General features: G+C 65.9%; 1 protein-coding gene across 1 annotated transcript in view; it reads left to right on the top strand.

Moving 5' to 3' along the window:
- The window catches only part of LOC112117474 (low-density lipoprotein receptor-related protein 1), a 126,128-nt gene that overhangs the window by 71,501 nt on the left and 40,051 nt on the right, over window positions 1–14,576 (top strand). The window contains exons 22-39 of the mRNA XM_029913373.1: window positions 822–1,022; window positions 1,176–1,421; window positions 1,724–1,921; window positions 3,032–3,236; window positions 3,619–3,783; window positions 4,096–4,340; window positions 5,305–5,436; window positions 6,419–6,646; window positions 6,839–7,013; window positions 7,518–7,612; window positions 7,902–8,051; window positions 8,523–8,663; window positions 9,243–9,368; window positions 11,184–11,315; window positions 11,866–12,000; window positions 12,114–12,243; window positions 13,180–13,306; window positions 13,793–13,944. Of these exons, the coding sequence (XP_029769233.1) occupies window positions 822–1,022; window positions 1,176–1,421; window positions 1,724–1,921; window positions 3,032–3,236; window positions 3,619–3,783; window positions 4,096–4,340; window positions 5,305–5,436; window positions 6,419–6,646; window positions 6,839–7,013; window positions 7,518–7,612; window positions 7,902–8,051; window positions 8,523–8,663; window positions 9,243–9,368; window positions 11,184–11,315; window positions 11,866–12,000; window positions 12,114–12,243; window positions 13,180–13,306; window positions 13,793–13,944 (2,983 nt within the window). The remainder of the gene's footprint in view (window positions 1–821; window positions 1,023–1,175; window positions 1,422–1,723; window positions 1,922–3,031; window positions 3,237–3,618; window positions 3,784–4,095; window positions 4,341–5,304; window positions 5,437–6,418; window positions 6,647–6,838; window positions 7,014–7,517; window positions 7,613–7,901; window positions 8,052–8,522; window positions 8,664–9,242; window positions 9,369–11,183; window positions 11,316–11,865; window positions 12,001–12,113; window positions 12,244–13,179; window positions 13,307–13,792; window positions 13,945–14,576) is intronic.

Genomic DNA, 14,576 nt, shown 5'->3' with positions numbered 1-14,576 from the left:
TTGGAACATTTTCCTTCCCCCAGTTTTCAAAATTCAACCTCCATCCCTCCCCGGTAACTGTCCAAACCGAACGACTAGTTGAAAACATTCAAACTTCCCAGTTGGGGCCAAAAAAAGAAACGACAGGTCGACAGGTCGTTCGCAAGGAAACAAGTGCTAGGGTGACCAGATGTCCTGTTTTTATAGGGACAGTCCTGATATTTGGGGCTTTGTCTTATATGGCTGCCTATTACCCCCCACCCCGTCCCGATTTTTCACACTTGCTGTCTGGTCACCCTAAGGATGAAAAAGAAAGAAAGGGAAAAACTGGGAGGGGAAACCAGTTAACAGCCAAGTGTTAAAATCAGAAACAGCACAAAATGAAACCGATCAGAGAGGAAAAGTCAAGAACAAAAGTGTATGACGCTAAATTAAGCTGTAATTAAAATGAATAATAATTAGTAAATATCTACAATTATTGACATGAATTTAATGCATTTAGTAACTCGCAGTAAGAGCCGGAATGTCCCCCCACAGCTGTGCTGTTGTGACTGTAATTTGGGGATATGGATCCTAGATGCAAGTGGTCCCCACCTCTGATGACAGCTCCCTGGGGAGGCGGGTCCAGGGCTGGGGCACCCATGCTTAGCACCCACCAGCCACTGCTGTTTGGTGGTGCCTCCAATCAGTTGTTTGGCGGCACACCCCTCCGCTCCAAGGGTGGGGGCGGGAAGAGGCGGAGCAAGAGCGGGGCCTTGGGGGAGGGGACAGAGCAAGAGTGGGCCCCCCGCATCCCTCCCCCGCTATGTTTCACGCCGCCCCCTCTCCCCTCCTGCCCCCAGCCCGCTGCATCAGCAAGGCCTGGGTGTGCGACGGAGACAGCGACTGCGAGGACAACTCGGACGAGGAGAACTGCGAGTCGCCGGTGTGCAAGCCGCCCTCCCACACCTGCGCCAACACCACCTCCGTCTGCCTGCCGCCCGACAAGTTGTGCGACGGCACCGACGACTGCGGCGACGGCTCCGACGAGGGCGAGCTGTGTGGTGAGCCGCGGGGGCGTCAGGACTCCTGGGTTCTAGTCCTGACTCGGGGAGGGGTCGAGTGGTTAGAGCGGGCGGGGAGCCAGGACTCCTGGGTTCTCTCGCCGAGGGGCCCCTGGCGCCGGGGGTGACCATGGCCACGCTCTCTCCCCGCAGACCAATGCTCTCTGAACAACGGCGGCTGCAGCCACAACTGCACGGTGGCCCCGGGCGAGGGCATCGTCTGCTCCTGCCCGCTGGGCATGGAGCTGGGCACCGACAACCGGACCTGCCAGATCCAGAGCTACTGCGCCAAGCACCTCAAGTGCAGCCAGAAGTGCGAGCAGGACAAGTACAACGTCAAGTGCTCGTGCTACGAGGGCTGGATGCTGGAGCCCGACGGCGAGAGCTGCCGAAGCCTGGGTGAGCGGGCAGCCGGGGGGGCTGGAGCCCGGGGAGCGGCACCGCCAGGCCCCCAGCATTCCAGGGGGCGATTGGCACGGGCGGGCAGGTCGAGGGCTGAGCCTGGTTCCCTCAGCATCCGGAGTAACACCCCAGCTGGAGGGAGCGCCTGTGTGCTCCTGTGTGCACCGCAGAGACGCCGGGGGGAAACCGGTGCCCGTTGTTCCTGTGTTATAACTGGGCACATGCCCCTTCCTGGCAGTGCGGCTCTGCCTGCATCCTGGCTGGCCCCAACCTCCCCTTGATGCCCCTTTTGCTCGCAGACCCCTTCAAGCCCTTCATCATCTTCTCCAACCGCCACGAGATCCGGCGCATCGACCTGCAGAAGGGCGACTACAGCGTCCTGGTGCCCGGCCTGCGCAACACCATTGCCCTCGACTTCCACCTCAACCAGAGCTCCCTCTACTGGACAGACGTGGTGGAGGACAAGATCTACCGGGGGAAGCTGCTGGAGAATGGGGGTTAGTGGTGGGAATGGACGCGGCCGCGCAAAACCCTGTGGCCGCCTCACAGAGCCACGTGCTATGGGGCACAGACGCACCTGGGGTAGGGCGGGGGCACATGGAATTTGAACTCTCCAGCTCCGGTTCCAAAGCTGTCACCTTGGCCCTGAATCTGGAGCAAGTATCCCACCGCTGACACCATTCCGTCACTGCGCCCCCTTCCAGCCGCCCACCAGATTGCTGTGAGGGGAACCCAACCCTCAGGGCCCCCGGGTGGTGTGAGCCTCCGGGAGCCAAGACAAGACAACGTAGCGGGAGCTGGGAGCAGGAATCTCCACCTGCAGGGCGGGGAGCTGCCTGTGGCTGGAGGGGACGTTGCAGAGGGAAATCCGTCCCTTGGAGCTAGTCCTTACCCTCCCCCAGCCCCGGGGGGCCGTGCCATGGCTAGAGCATTCAGCTCCAGATAATGATACCTTTCTGCCTTTAACTGCTGATCGTTATGTGGGAGTTAATTAGCATTCCCAGCAATTCTCTAATGGTAATTACAACCCCGCAGCTGAGCGTGCTGAAAGCTCGTCCTAACCCGATTAGCGCCTTTGGGAGCCTGAAATTCCATGGGGAGAGAAACCCGGGGCTCGGGGTGCAGGGCCCCAGGGACGGGGGGTTCTCCAGTGACTCAGCTCATGGGGCAGAAGGCCCACAGCTCAGCTCCTTGCTTTGGCCTCAGGACGAGGGGCCGGGTTTTCCCCAGGGCTTGAGAGAGTCTGAAAACCAGGCCACAAGGGGCCCTTCGGGGCTGTGGGTCGGGACTGAGGGGCACCGCAGAGCTGGGGGGGAGCCCAGGGCCGGGATATCGGGGGCTGCGGGTGGGGCCTGAGGGGCTGCGGGTGGGGACTGAGGGGCACCGGCAGAGCTGGGGGTGGGGTGGCAGGGGCTGCGGGTGGGGACTGAGGGGCACCGGCAGAGCTGGGGGTAGGATGGGATTTTGCAGCAGAGGCTTCACGTTGCTTTTGGAAGCTGTCCGTGGGGGGAGCTGAGCCCCCTCTGGGCTCCTGGCGGCCAGCGGGGAGGAGATGGGGGGCCGGGCCTTAGCCCTGACGGTGCCGCGCTCCCTGCCCTGTCCTGCAGCTCTCACCAGCTTCGAGGTGGTGATCCAGTACGGGCTGGCCACGCCCGAGGGCCTGGCCGTGGACTGGATCGCCGGCAATATCTACTGGGTGGAGAGCAACCTGGACCAGATCGAGGTGGCCAAGCTGGACGGCACCATGCGCACCACGCTGCTGGCCGGGGACATCGAGCACCCGCGCGCCATCGCCCTCGACCCCCGATACGGGTGGGTGGGGGGGCCGCCAGGGGGGGCAGGGGCGGCCCCTGGGTCTGGGTGAGCTGCAGGGTGGCCGAGCGCCCCTGGGCCCTGCCATGGAGCCCCAGTCAGAGCCGGGCGCTAGTGGGGGGGCACCTGGAGCTGGGAGGGTTTTGGGGGCGGGGCGTTGCCATGGCAATACGGAGATGACTCACCCGAAGCTGCTGGGGCCCCGGTTGATGGGAGGTTAGCGACCGCCCTGAGAACGGGGGGGAGGGGGGTCACCCTGCCCCCCTCTGGCCCAGATACAGGGGTGATTGGCTCCCCCCCAGAGCCACGCTCCCCCTTCCCCTCTGCCCCCCTCGCCAGCGACAGGCCCTCTGACGCCCCCCTCCCCCCCCCCCCCCCCCAGCATCTTGTTCTGGACGGACTGGGACGCCAGCCTGCCCCGCATCGAGGCAGCTTCCATGAGTGGCCAGGGCCGGCGCACGATCCACAAGGAGACGGGCTCGGGGGGGTGGCCCAACGGCCTGACCGTCGACTATCTGGAGAAACGCATCCTCTGGATCGACGCCAGGTAACCCGGGGGCGGGGGCGCTGGGGGCCCAGGAGGGGGATCCCGGGGGGAGGGGGCGCGGGGAGCCCGGGGAGGGGGTTTCCAGGGGAGGGGGCGCCGGGGGCCCGGGGATCCCGGGGGGAGGGAGGTGTGGGGCGCCCGGGAGGGGGATCGTGGGGGGCAGAGGGATCCCGGGGGGAGGGGGCATGGGGAGGAGGATCCCAGGGGAAGCGGGCACGGGGCGCTGGGCTGTACCCCACAATCTGCCAGCCCCTCGCTCCGCCCAGCCCCGGCTCCAGCCTCACGCCGTGCCCTCGCCCCGTGACGGCGCAGGTCGGACGCCATCTACTCGGCGCTGTACGACGGCTCGGGGCACATGGAGGTGCTGCGGGGCCACGAATACCTGTCCCACCCCTTCGCCGTCACCCTGTACGGCGGCGAGGTCTACTGGACCGACTGGCGCACCAACACCCTGGCCAAGGCCAACAAGTGGACAGGCCACAATGTCACCGTGGTGCAGAGAACCAACACGCAGCCCTTCGACCTGCAGGTCTATCACCCGTCCCGCCAGCCACTGGGTGAGACGCCGAGGCCGCCGTGGGCAGGGGACGCGGCCGGGGAGAGCCCCGGGGGCCATGTGGTTAGTGGGGGGGATGTTCGGGGGGAGGGGTGCAGAACAGTGGGCAGCTTGCATCTGGTGGAGCATTGCATGCTGGGAGCTGTAGTCTCATGGCTTGCATCCATTCTGGGAGCTGTAGTCCTGTAGCATGAATCTGAGGGAAGCATTGCAGGCTGGGAGCTGTAGTTCCATGGCTTGCATCCTGGGGGAACATTGCATGCTGGGAGCTGTGGTCCCATGGTTTGCCTCCAGGGGGACATTGCATGCTGGGAGCTGTGGTCCCATGGCTTGCATCCAGGGGGACGGGTGGAGCATTGCATGCTGGGAGCTGTAGTCCCATGGCTTGCATCCATGGGAAGCATTGCATTCTGGGAGCTGTAGTCCTGTAGCGTGAATCTGCAGGAAGCATTGCAGGCTGGGAGCTGTAGTCCCATGTTTCGCAGCCTGGGGGAGCATTGCATGCTGGGAGCTGTGGTCCCATGGCTTGCAGCCAGGGGGACATTGCATGCTGGGAGCTGTGGTCCCATGGCTTGCAGCTGTGGCCAGCAGAATCGTGATCAAAGCCCCCCACGACACCCCGTCTCTTTTGCTGGGCCTGGCTGTCTGTTGCCCTGGCCCCATCATGCCGCTGGTGCAGAGAGCGCCCCCTAACTGGCACTGGCTGCCGGCGTGTTGACATGAGCGACCCCGGAGAATGGGGCCCAGTGGGTCTAGGGAGCCGGAGTCACTGGGCTTGGCGTCGTGGGCCCCCGGCACCGACTCCGATGGGATCAGGAGAGGGAGCTGCACCCCCAGCCCCTGCGCGGACGGGCTGGTATCCCAGCCGGCGTCAGCGTCCCTGTCCCGTCCCTCGGGGCGCAGGGACCAGGCCCGTCCTGGAGGGGCTCCTCACTGACTTCCCTCTGCTCTCCCCCTCGGCCCAGCTCCCAACCCCTGCGAGGCCAACGGGGGCAAAGGGCCCTGCTCCCACCTCTGCTTGATCAACTACAACCAGTCCTCCTCCTGCGCCTGCCCCCACCTCATGAAGCTGGACAAGGATAACACCACGTGCTACGGTAGGTGGGGCCCCTTGGAGCGTCCGGGAGTGCTTGGCCACCCCCCTCCCCCCGCCCCCATGGGGCCCACTGTGACCCCGTATACAGAGCAGGAAACAGCCTTGCCTAAGGTCACTCAGTAGGATCAGGAATAGAACCCAGGAGTCCTGGCTCCCAGCCCCCCTGCTCCAACCCACCAGACCCCACTCCCCTCCCAGAGGCGGGGATAGAACCCAGGAGTCCTGGCTCCCAGCCCCCCTTCTCCAACCCACCACACCCCACTCCTTTCCCAGAGTTGGGGAGAGAACCCAGGAGTCCTGGCTTCCAGTCCCTCCTGCTCTAAGCAGTGGACCTCACTGTCTTGGCGGTTCCAGACAAGCTTTTGGTGAAGGGATGCGAGGGGCACATAGCGTCTCAGGGAATGGTGGGGGGAGGGAGGGAGGGAAATATCTGTGGCAGGGGTCAGAGGTGGGGGGAGTGGTGAGGGGGATCGATGAGGTTGTGGGCAGGCAGGAGGAGCAGGTGGGGTGTGGTTGTGAGGGGGGTCAGGGCGGGGGGAGATTGGTGGTGGGGGAGTGGTTATGGGGGAGCGGGACACGGGCTGGGCCGGGGGCGGGGCAGGACGAGTGGGGCGTGGGCTGGGCCAGGGGCAGGTGGGGTAGGGGGAGTGGGGCGCGGGCTGGGCCGGGGGCGGGTTGGGCAGGGGAAGTGGGGCATAGGCTGGGGCGGGGAAGGGGCAGTGGACCAGCGGTAGGGGGAGCGGGCTGTAGGCTGGGCTGGGGCCGGGGTGTAGGTTGGGCCGGGGGGGGGGGGGGGGGGGGGGGCAGGGGCGGGGGGGGGGGGGCGGGGGGGGGGGCGGAGTAGGGAGAGCAGGGCGCAGGCTGGGCCCAGGGCAGGTTGGGCAGGGGGAGTGGGTTGCGGGCAGGGCAGGGCAGGAGGCGTGGATCTCCGATGGGCAGCTGCGGTCATCCCTCCGCCCCTCACCCCGTCTCTCGCGCCCCAGAGCTGAAGAAGTTCCTGCTGTACGCGCGGCAGATGGAGATCCGGGGCGTGGACATCGACAACCCCTACTACAACTACATCATCTCCTTCACCGTGCCCGACATAGACAACGTCACGGCCGTGGACTACGACGCCCCGGAGCAGCGCATCTACTGGTCCGACGTCCGCACCCAGACTATCAAGCGGGCCTTCATCAACGGCACCGGCGTGGAGACTGTCGTCTCGGCAGGTGGGCGGGGGCCCAGGCCGGGCGGGGCCCCTCCCTGTGCCATGGGGCAGCCCTGCAGCCCCCATTGCTCTGAGCTGGAGGGCAGTGGGGTGCCAGCCCCAGGGGGCCTCTCCCCCCTTTAACCGGCCCCTTTCCTTCCCCCTGCGCTTGGCGCTGCCCCGTAACGACTCTCCCGTGCCCGTTGCCTTGCAGACCTGCCCAACGCTCATGGCCTCTCTGTGGACTGGGTTTCCAGAAACCTCTTCTGGACCAGCTACGACGCCAACCGGAAGCAGATCAACGTGGCCCGGCTGGACGGCTCCTTCAAGAACGCCGTGATCCAGGGACTGGAAAAGCCCCACTGCCTGGTGGTTCACCCGCTCCAAGGGTGAGCCGCCGAGGGAGATGGGCCCAGGGCTGGGGGGCATGAACGCACCATGGGAAGGGGGGCGAAGGGTGCGCAGGGCGGTCGTGTGTGTGGCTGGGCCCTGGCTTTCTGGGGTTGTGGGTCCCGGGGGGGGTAAATCGAGAGGACCCTCAGCTGTATCAGGAAGAGAACAGAAGGGCTGACCTGAGCCTCTCCGTGGGGACAAGAGCTGGGCTACCAGGGGCTGTGGGTCTGGAGTGAGGGGCACCGGCAGAGCTGGGGGTGGGGAGCCCAGGGCTGAGCTAGCAGGGGCCGTGGGTCAGGATTGAGGGGCATTGGCAGAGCTGGGGGTGGGGAGCCCAGGGCTGGGCTAGCAGGGGCTGCGGGTCAGGAGTGAGGGGGACCGGCAGGGCTGGGGGGAGCCCAGGGCTGGGCTGGCAGGGGGCTGCGGGTCATGGTTGCACATGGGGCGAATTGATTTGAGCTCTGATCCCAACCCCCCCCACCCATGTCTGTCTTGTGCAGGAAGCTCTACTGGACGGACGGGGACAACATCAGCATCGCCAACATGGACGGCAGCAACCGCAGCTTCCTCTTTACGAACCAGAGAGGGCCTGTCGGTACGGACACCACCCCCCCCCCCCGCGAACAGGGTCACCCCCTTCCCGTCTGTGGGGTGACAGCTGGGGAGGGGCTCAGGGCCACCCGAGCCCATCCCTCTTCTCTTGATGTCCCATTTCCTGCCAGCCCTTCCGGGGCCCACTGGGCCTCGTACGGGTCACGGGTCCCTGCTCCCTGCGTGCGGGGACCGGTGGCCATTTTGTGCCAGGTGCGGCGCAGACCGCTGGGACCCCCTCTGGTGCTGCCACTCTCTGCCCATGGAGGGAGCTAACGGCGCCTCCCCCCCAGGCCTGGCCATCGACTACCCGGAGAACAAGCTCTACTGGATCAGTTCCGGCGCCGGCACCATCAACAGGTGCAACCTGGACGGCAGCGGCCTGGAGGTCCTGGAGACCATGAAGAGCCAGCTGAGCAAGGCGACCGCGCTGGCCATCATGGGTGAGAGCCGGGGGGACGTGGGACCCCCATAGCCGGTGACTCACCCCCCATCTGCCTCCACCCCTGTGCCTGGAGTGGAGGGTCCTGGGGCACGATAGGGTGGAGCCTGGGGGATGATGGGGTGGGGGTGGAGCTGGGGGAACTGGGGGATGAGGGGGTGGAGCCGGGGGATATTGAGGATGTGGGAGCTGGGGGACCCAGGGGATGAGGGGGCAGGGGTGGGGCTGAGGAGGTGGAGAAGGGGGGAACTGAGGGATGGGGGGGTGGAGCCGGGGGATATTGAGGGGGTGGGGGCTGGGGGACATTTCCCCGTTAGGAAGCAGCCTGAGCCCCTCGTCCCCCAGATGGTTGCAGGCAGGGGGTGGAGCCCGGCTGCCCGCTGGAGGCTGGCGCTGCTGCCGGGCCCTGGGGTGGGCGCTGGGCTGGGGGCAGCGGGTGCGGTGCTGAGTCCCCGGGCCCCTCCCCTGGCAGGCGACAAGCTGTGGTGGGCAGACCAGGCCTCGGAGAAGATGGGCACCTGCAACAAGAAGGACGGGACGGGGGCCGTCGTCCTGCGCAACAGCACCACGCTGGTCATGCACATGAAGGTCTATGACGAGAGCGTCCAGCACGGTGAGAGAGCCGGGGAGGGGGGAGGTGCGGCCCCCCGGGGAGGGGGCAGGGAGGTGGGAGGAGAGGCCCCCCCGGGAGGGCCCTAAGGGCGAAGACCTGGCCCAAGTACAGGAGCCGGCAGGCCCAGGCAGCCAACCTGGGTTATTTGGAGAACTCTGGTGATTTGGGCGCCTGGCTCAGGTTTTCTTGCCGTGGGGGGTTGTGGGGGCGATGCTGCAGCCGGCTCCGCTCTGTGGTGGGGGATTGATGTGTGGGGCCTGGCACTGCCAGGGGTCCCTGGGCCCCGCTGCTGGCTGGAAGCGCCCAGCACCAGCCCCACCTGGTGCTGGGATCTGGGGGTTGCTGTGTCCGTCCAGTTCCCCGGCTGAAAGCCCCGTCCCCCGTCGTGCCGATGCTGGTGCAGGCGGGTGCCCTCTGGCCGGCTGGCGATGGCTCTGGCGGCGTGTGGCCGAGCGAGCAGGTCCCTGGACGGGAGGGGGTGTCTCAAAGCACTTATGGGTCAGATCAGGCTCTGCCTTGGCCACGCGGAGCAAACCCAGGCCCCCGGCCGCCCCTGACCCGCTCCCTTCTCTCGCCCAGGCACCAACCCCTGCAGCGTGAACAACGGCGACTGCTCGCAGCTCTGCCTGCCCACCTCGCCCACCACCCGCTCCTGCATGTGCACCGCCGGCTACAGCCTCAAGAGCGGGCAGCAGTCCTGCGAAGGTGAGTCCGCCTCCCCCTGCCCCCCACGCCCTGGCACCGGGCTGTCCTGCTGTGCGCCGCGCGGCTGCCCTCTGCTCGGGCGCGGGGCGTTTCCTCCCGGCTTCCGCGTGGTGCGGCCTGTGCGCAGACGTTCGCCAGCCCAGTCTGATGGCCAGGGGAGCGGAGGAGAGATGCTGGTGTTTGCCCGGTGGCGGGGCCTCCTTCCCGGTCCGGCTCCCGTGGAGCGGGGCAGACGTTCGCTCAAGGAGGGGCACAGGGGACTGTAGCTTCTCACTGTGAGCGAGGGCTGGAGCAGCCCCCGGGAAGTGAGACACGCCAGGAGTTTGCCGCTGAGCGAGGAGGAGATGGAGGCGCCTGGGCTCATCCCTCCCTGGCCTCGGGGCCGGCCGGTTTCCCTTCCCCTTCCCCAGGCCTCGCTCCCCGCTGGCTTCTCCCCTCCGTTCCCCATTCTCCCGGCGAATCAAGCGCTGCCACTGGCCTTGCAGCGAGGAGCCCATGTCGGGCGGGAGGGCCAGCAAGCGGTGGGCGTGGGGGTTGGGGGGACACGCGCCAGGGCTTACCCAAGCAGCGGGGGACGGGAGATGGGGCTGGTTTCCAGAAGGGGCTGAGCGCCTGTCCCCCAAGAGCCAGGCCCTGCTAAGGCATCTCAGCCTGGGTGTCTGCAGAGCCCAGGCACGCGGGAGCTCTGCCCAGGGGGTTCGGGCCCAGGTCCTGATCGCTCCTTCCAGCAGCTCCCCCCGGCCAGCGCTCTCCAGTGTCACTCCACGCCTCCCTTTTTGGGATCCCTTTTGGGGCTCAGCCTTGTCTGAAAAATCCAGGTGTTTAAAGGGGGCTTCAGTCGAGCCCCCAGAATGGCCTGTCGCTCCTGAAACTCTTGGCTTGTGGGTTGACGTCCTGCCTGCGAGCCCTGTAGGCTGGGAACGGCGCAGGATGTGCAAGGGCAGACGGGCGAATTCAGCCTGCAGCCGCTGGAGACTGGCGCTTGGTTATACCAGCAGCAGCTGGGTGGTGCTGGCAGGGGGTGGCTGGGTGCTGGGGTGGGGCGAATGGCTGGGTGCTGGTGATGGGGAGGTGTCAGAGAGCACGGTGAGGAGGGGAATGTGATCCCAGCGACAGGGCCCAGCCTGGAGCCAGGATGAGCCGGGGAGGAGATAGCTCGGCTTAGCCGGATCCCCAGCCCAAGGGCAGTGGGTCAGGCTCTGAGCTCAGTCGCTTGGCTGTGGGGGCTGCTGAGAGCCCAGGGTCCCCCCTTGCCCGCGGGTACGGCTGGAATAACGGGGGGGATAGGGGGGTCCTTCCCACCTGCATGGAACTGCGCCCCCACGGAGCACTGAAATCACCCCCAGGCGCTCGCGGGTTGTCAGCATAGACGTGTTCCATTGCAGCCGCTCGGGCCCGTCAGCTCAGCCCCACAAGCACCATCTGCACCCCTGGGAGGCAGAGAGAGGGGTGTCCTGGCCACGCAGCCCACTGTGCCCCACATCTCTCGCTCCCCCTCCTCCCGCCTGCGGAGCTAAACCCGTGACAGCTGCCTTCGCTCTCGCCCACGGCTCCCATGCGTCAGTTGACCCAGCGTGCCAGGAGGTGGGCGTGGGGGGGGGGGAGGCACGTGTGGTTATGCCTCATGCTGCATCTGACCCAGTACAACACACACACACACACACACACACACACACCAGCCTCGGTGCTGCCGGGAGTCCCTTCTCCATGGCTCTGCTCAGCCCTCGGGAAGCCGCTGCCTTTTCCCCACAGCCCAGCGGCTCCCTGGCTCCCCTGCACTGGCAGAGACCCCTGACTGTCCCCTTCCCTTCACAGGCGTGGGCTCCTTTCTGCTGTACTCGGTGCACGAGGGGATCCGCGGCATCCCCCTGGATCCCAACGACAAGTCCGACGCCCTGGTGCCCGTGTCTGGGACCTCGCTGGCCGTGGGGATCGATTTCCACGCGGGTGAGAGCCGCCGTGCGCTGCTCTTCGGGCACCAGCGACACGGTCTCCTCGTAGACCAGGCTTCGGGCCCGACCGGAGATTGGATGGGAGACAACGTCCCTCCCTGCTGCCAGGCAGTGCCGAGAGCCAGGACTCCTGGGTTCAGTGCCCGGCTCAGCCGCTGACCGAACGGGGGAGTCCCTTTGCCGCTCTGTGCCTCAGTTTCCCCCGTGGCATGATGGGGATGGCGACGCCAGGGTGGGCAGGGCGGCTGAGCTAGCTGGGGAAAAACTGGGAGGCGCTGGAGATGCGGAGCGGCGTCGCTGGGCGGCCCTTGCCCCCACCCTCTTCAGCTCTGGAACAGCGGCCGATAGGCGTGAGGTTTAACGAGGCTGTAGCCAGAGCCTCGTCCCCAATCCCTATAGCCCCTCAGCGCCCCCCGCCCCCCGTCTCTGCAGCCCTGCCCAGTATCCTGTTTCTGGCATGTCTTCCCCATTGCGTGAGCGCCCCCAGCTGGTGAGATTTGTGCAGGACACTGCCTGCCTGACCCCCCGCCCGCTCTGCTCCCTAGAGAACGACACCATCTACTGGGTGGACATGGGCCTCAGCACCATCAGCCGGGCCAAGCGCGACCAGACGTGGCGGGAGGACGTGGTCACCAATGGGATCGGGCGCGTGGAAGGCATCGCGGTCGACTGGATAGCAGGTGAGGCGCGTCCATACGTCCCCCGGGCTCCGGCCCTGCGGGGAGGGGAGCCACGTGCTGGCACGGCCGGGAGTGGGGTCTGGCTCACAGCGCGTCACTGTCGCCCGCCCCAGGAAACATCTACTGGACGGACCAAGGCTTCGACGTCATCGAGGTGGCCAGGCTGAACGGGTCATTCCGCTACGTCGTCATCTCGCAGGGGCTGGATAAACCTCGGGCCATCACGGTGCACCCGGAGAAAGGGTGAGGCGCCCGCGGGGGGCCGGCTGCCCTGGGAGCGGAGCAGCCTGGATTGGACTAGATGAAACCTCTACAGGCCTCAGCCCCCGGGGTCGGGCTGGGAGCCAGGACTCCTGGGTTCAGTTCTTAGCTCTGGGGCAGGAGTGGGGTTTAGTGGCTGGGGTGGGGGGAATTCGGAGTCGGGGCTCCTGGGTTCTGTGCTTGGCTGCTGGGGGTCCTTTAATTACAGGACTCCCCAGCATTGGCTCTAGTGTGGTCAGGACTCCTGGGTTCTATCCCCAGTGCTGGGGGAGAAGTGGGGTCTAGTGAATTAAAGCAGGGGGGCTGGGTTCTGTGCCCAGGTCTGGGAGGGGACTGGGGTCTGGTGGGTTAGAGTGGGGTGGGGGTGACTAGGAACCAGGACTCCTGGGTTCTCTCCCCAGCTCTGGGAGGGGAGTGGGGTCTGGTGGGTTAGACCAGGTGCAGGTGACTTGGAGCCAGGACTCCTGGATTCTCTCCCCAGCTCTGGCCCTGACTTCATGCAGAACCTTGCCCCACCCCAAGGATCAGGCCCAAAGCGGCTGGTGCTTCTTGGTGCCCGATTTGTGATACTCTGGGCCTTGTTTTCAGAGGTGCTGAGCCCCCGCAGCTCCCCCTGACTGGCAGCACCTCTGACAGTCCCACCCGGGGCTCCCAAAACCACTGGCTGCTTTCAGGGACATTGGCTTGAGGGACCTGCCCTGAGCCATGGAGGGGGGATCCGATGTCAGACGTGGGGTGAGCCCCTGGACTGCCAGACACCCAGGCCTACCCCTCGGCTGCAACAAGCCGCTTCTCCTCCAGGCATCCAGGACCCCAAAGGTTGTGAGAGCGCCAGGAGTCAGGGGAAGGGGGCGATCCAAGGGTGAGGGGCATGTGCACAGCGGGGTCACTGGCGAGCCGTGCTCGGTGTCCCCACAGGTACCTGTTCTGGACAGAGTGGGGCCAGTACCCCCGCATCGAACGCTCTCGCCTGGATGGGACAGAACGGATGGTCCTGGTCAACGTGAGCATCAGCTGGCCCAACGGGATATCGGTCGACTACCAGGTACGGCGGCCGCCCTTCGCTGCGGCGCTGGTAATGGATGCAGGCGGGTGTATAGGAGCAGCTGTCGGGTCAGGTGGATCTGAGCTACAATGGCCCATCCCAGGAGGGGCAGAGGATACCAGGCGTGCGGCAGTTATCAGTGGGTCGGGACCACCCAACATGCAGCCGTCACCCTGCAGTGGGAGGGACTGGAGGGCTGTGGAGCTCTGACTGCAAAGCCATACGCAGCTGGGGCACTCGGATCTCGGTCCATCCTGCTGACCGGCTCGGTCCCATTGTTTCCTGGTGCTGCCCTGTGTCTCTGCATCCGTGTCCTGTATGTCTGTGGGGCGGGGACCTGGGCTCCTGCTGTGCGGCTTTGCTCTTCCAACTGCGGCGTCCCAGCGCTGAGCCCCCGATGGAGACGTGCATGCTCCCTCTTCTCTTTCCCTCCCCCTCCGCCCCGCTGAGCTGTATCCCACCGGGGTGCGTTGCCTCCCCCTCCAGGACGGGAAGCTGTACTGGTGCGACGCTCGGACGGACAAGATCGAACGCATCGACCTGGAGACGGGAGAGAACAGGGAGGTCGTCCTGTCCAGCAACAACATGGACATGTTCTCGGTGTCGGTCTTCGAGGATTACATCTACTGGAGTGACCGGTACGGCTCCCTCCCCGCCGCGCAGGGAGCCCGGAGCTCTGCAGAGCCTGCGGGGGGAGACGGGGGTGGATCTGGAGGTGTTATGCAAATGAGGCAATGCCCCTGCTTTGAATTTACATATCATTTGCATAAAATGCAATCATTCCCGGCATGCTCCCTATCTCGCCTGTGGTCAGAGATGGTGGCCCCTGGGGGTCCTCCAGCACTCTGAACCATAGAGACTGCTGTCTAGAGTATACCCCCAACCCACCCACCCGCTGCCATAGAGCCACAGCGCTGGGCAGGGCTATGGCTAGAGTGGCTGCCTGCCTGGTGCCGCTCTACCCACACCAGTGCTGGAGCTCTATGGCTGCGGGGCTTGGTGGCGAGAGCTACGCTCTAGGCAGGGGCTCTGTGGTGTGGAGTCCTGGAGGACTCACCTGAGAGCTTGGTTCCCGCCAGCGAGCGGCCAAAGAGCTGGCTAGAGTGGCTGCCTAGGTAGTGCCGCTCTAGCCATGACGCTGCCCAGTGCTGCAGCTCTGTGGCTGGGGGAGGGTTGGGGGTATGCTCTAGACATGCGTCTCTATGGTTCGGAGGCCGAGGGGGGGTCCCTATGGGTCTCTGTGGTTCAGAGGCCTGGGGGGGGTCCCTAG

The sequence above is a fragment of the Terrapene carolina genome, unplaced genomic scaffold (genome assembly GCF_002925995.2).
Source record: "Terrapene carolina triunguis isolate 2854851 unplaced genomic scaffold, T_m_triunguis-2.0 Scaffold616, whole genome shotgun sequence".
Classification (NCBI taxonomy): domain Eukaryota; kingdom Metazoa; phylum Chordata; order Testudines; family Emydidae; genus Terrapene; species Terrapene triunguis.
The sequence above is the reverse complement of the archived record's forward strand: the minus strand, read 5'-3'. Positions and strand labels throughout refer to the sequence as shown.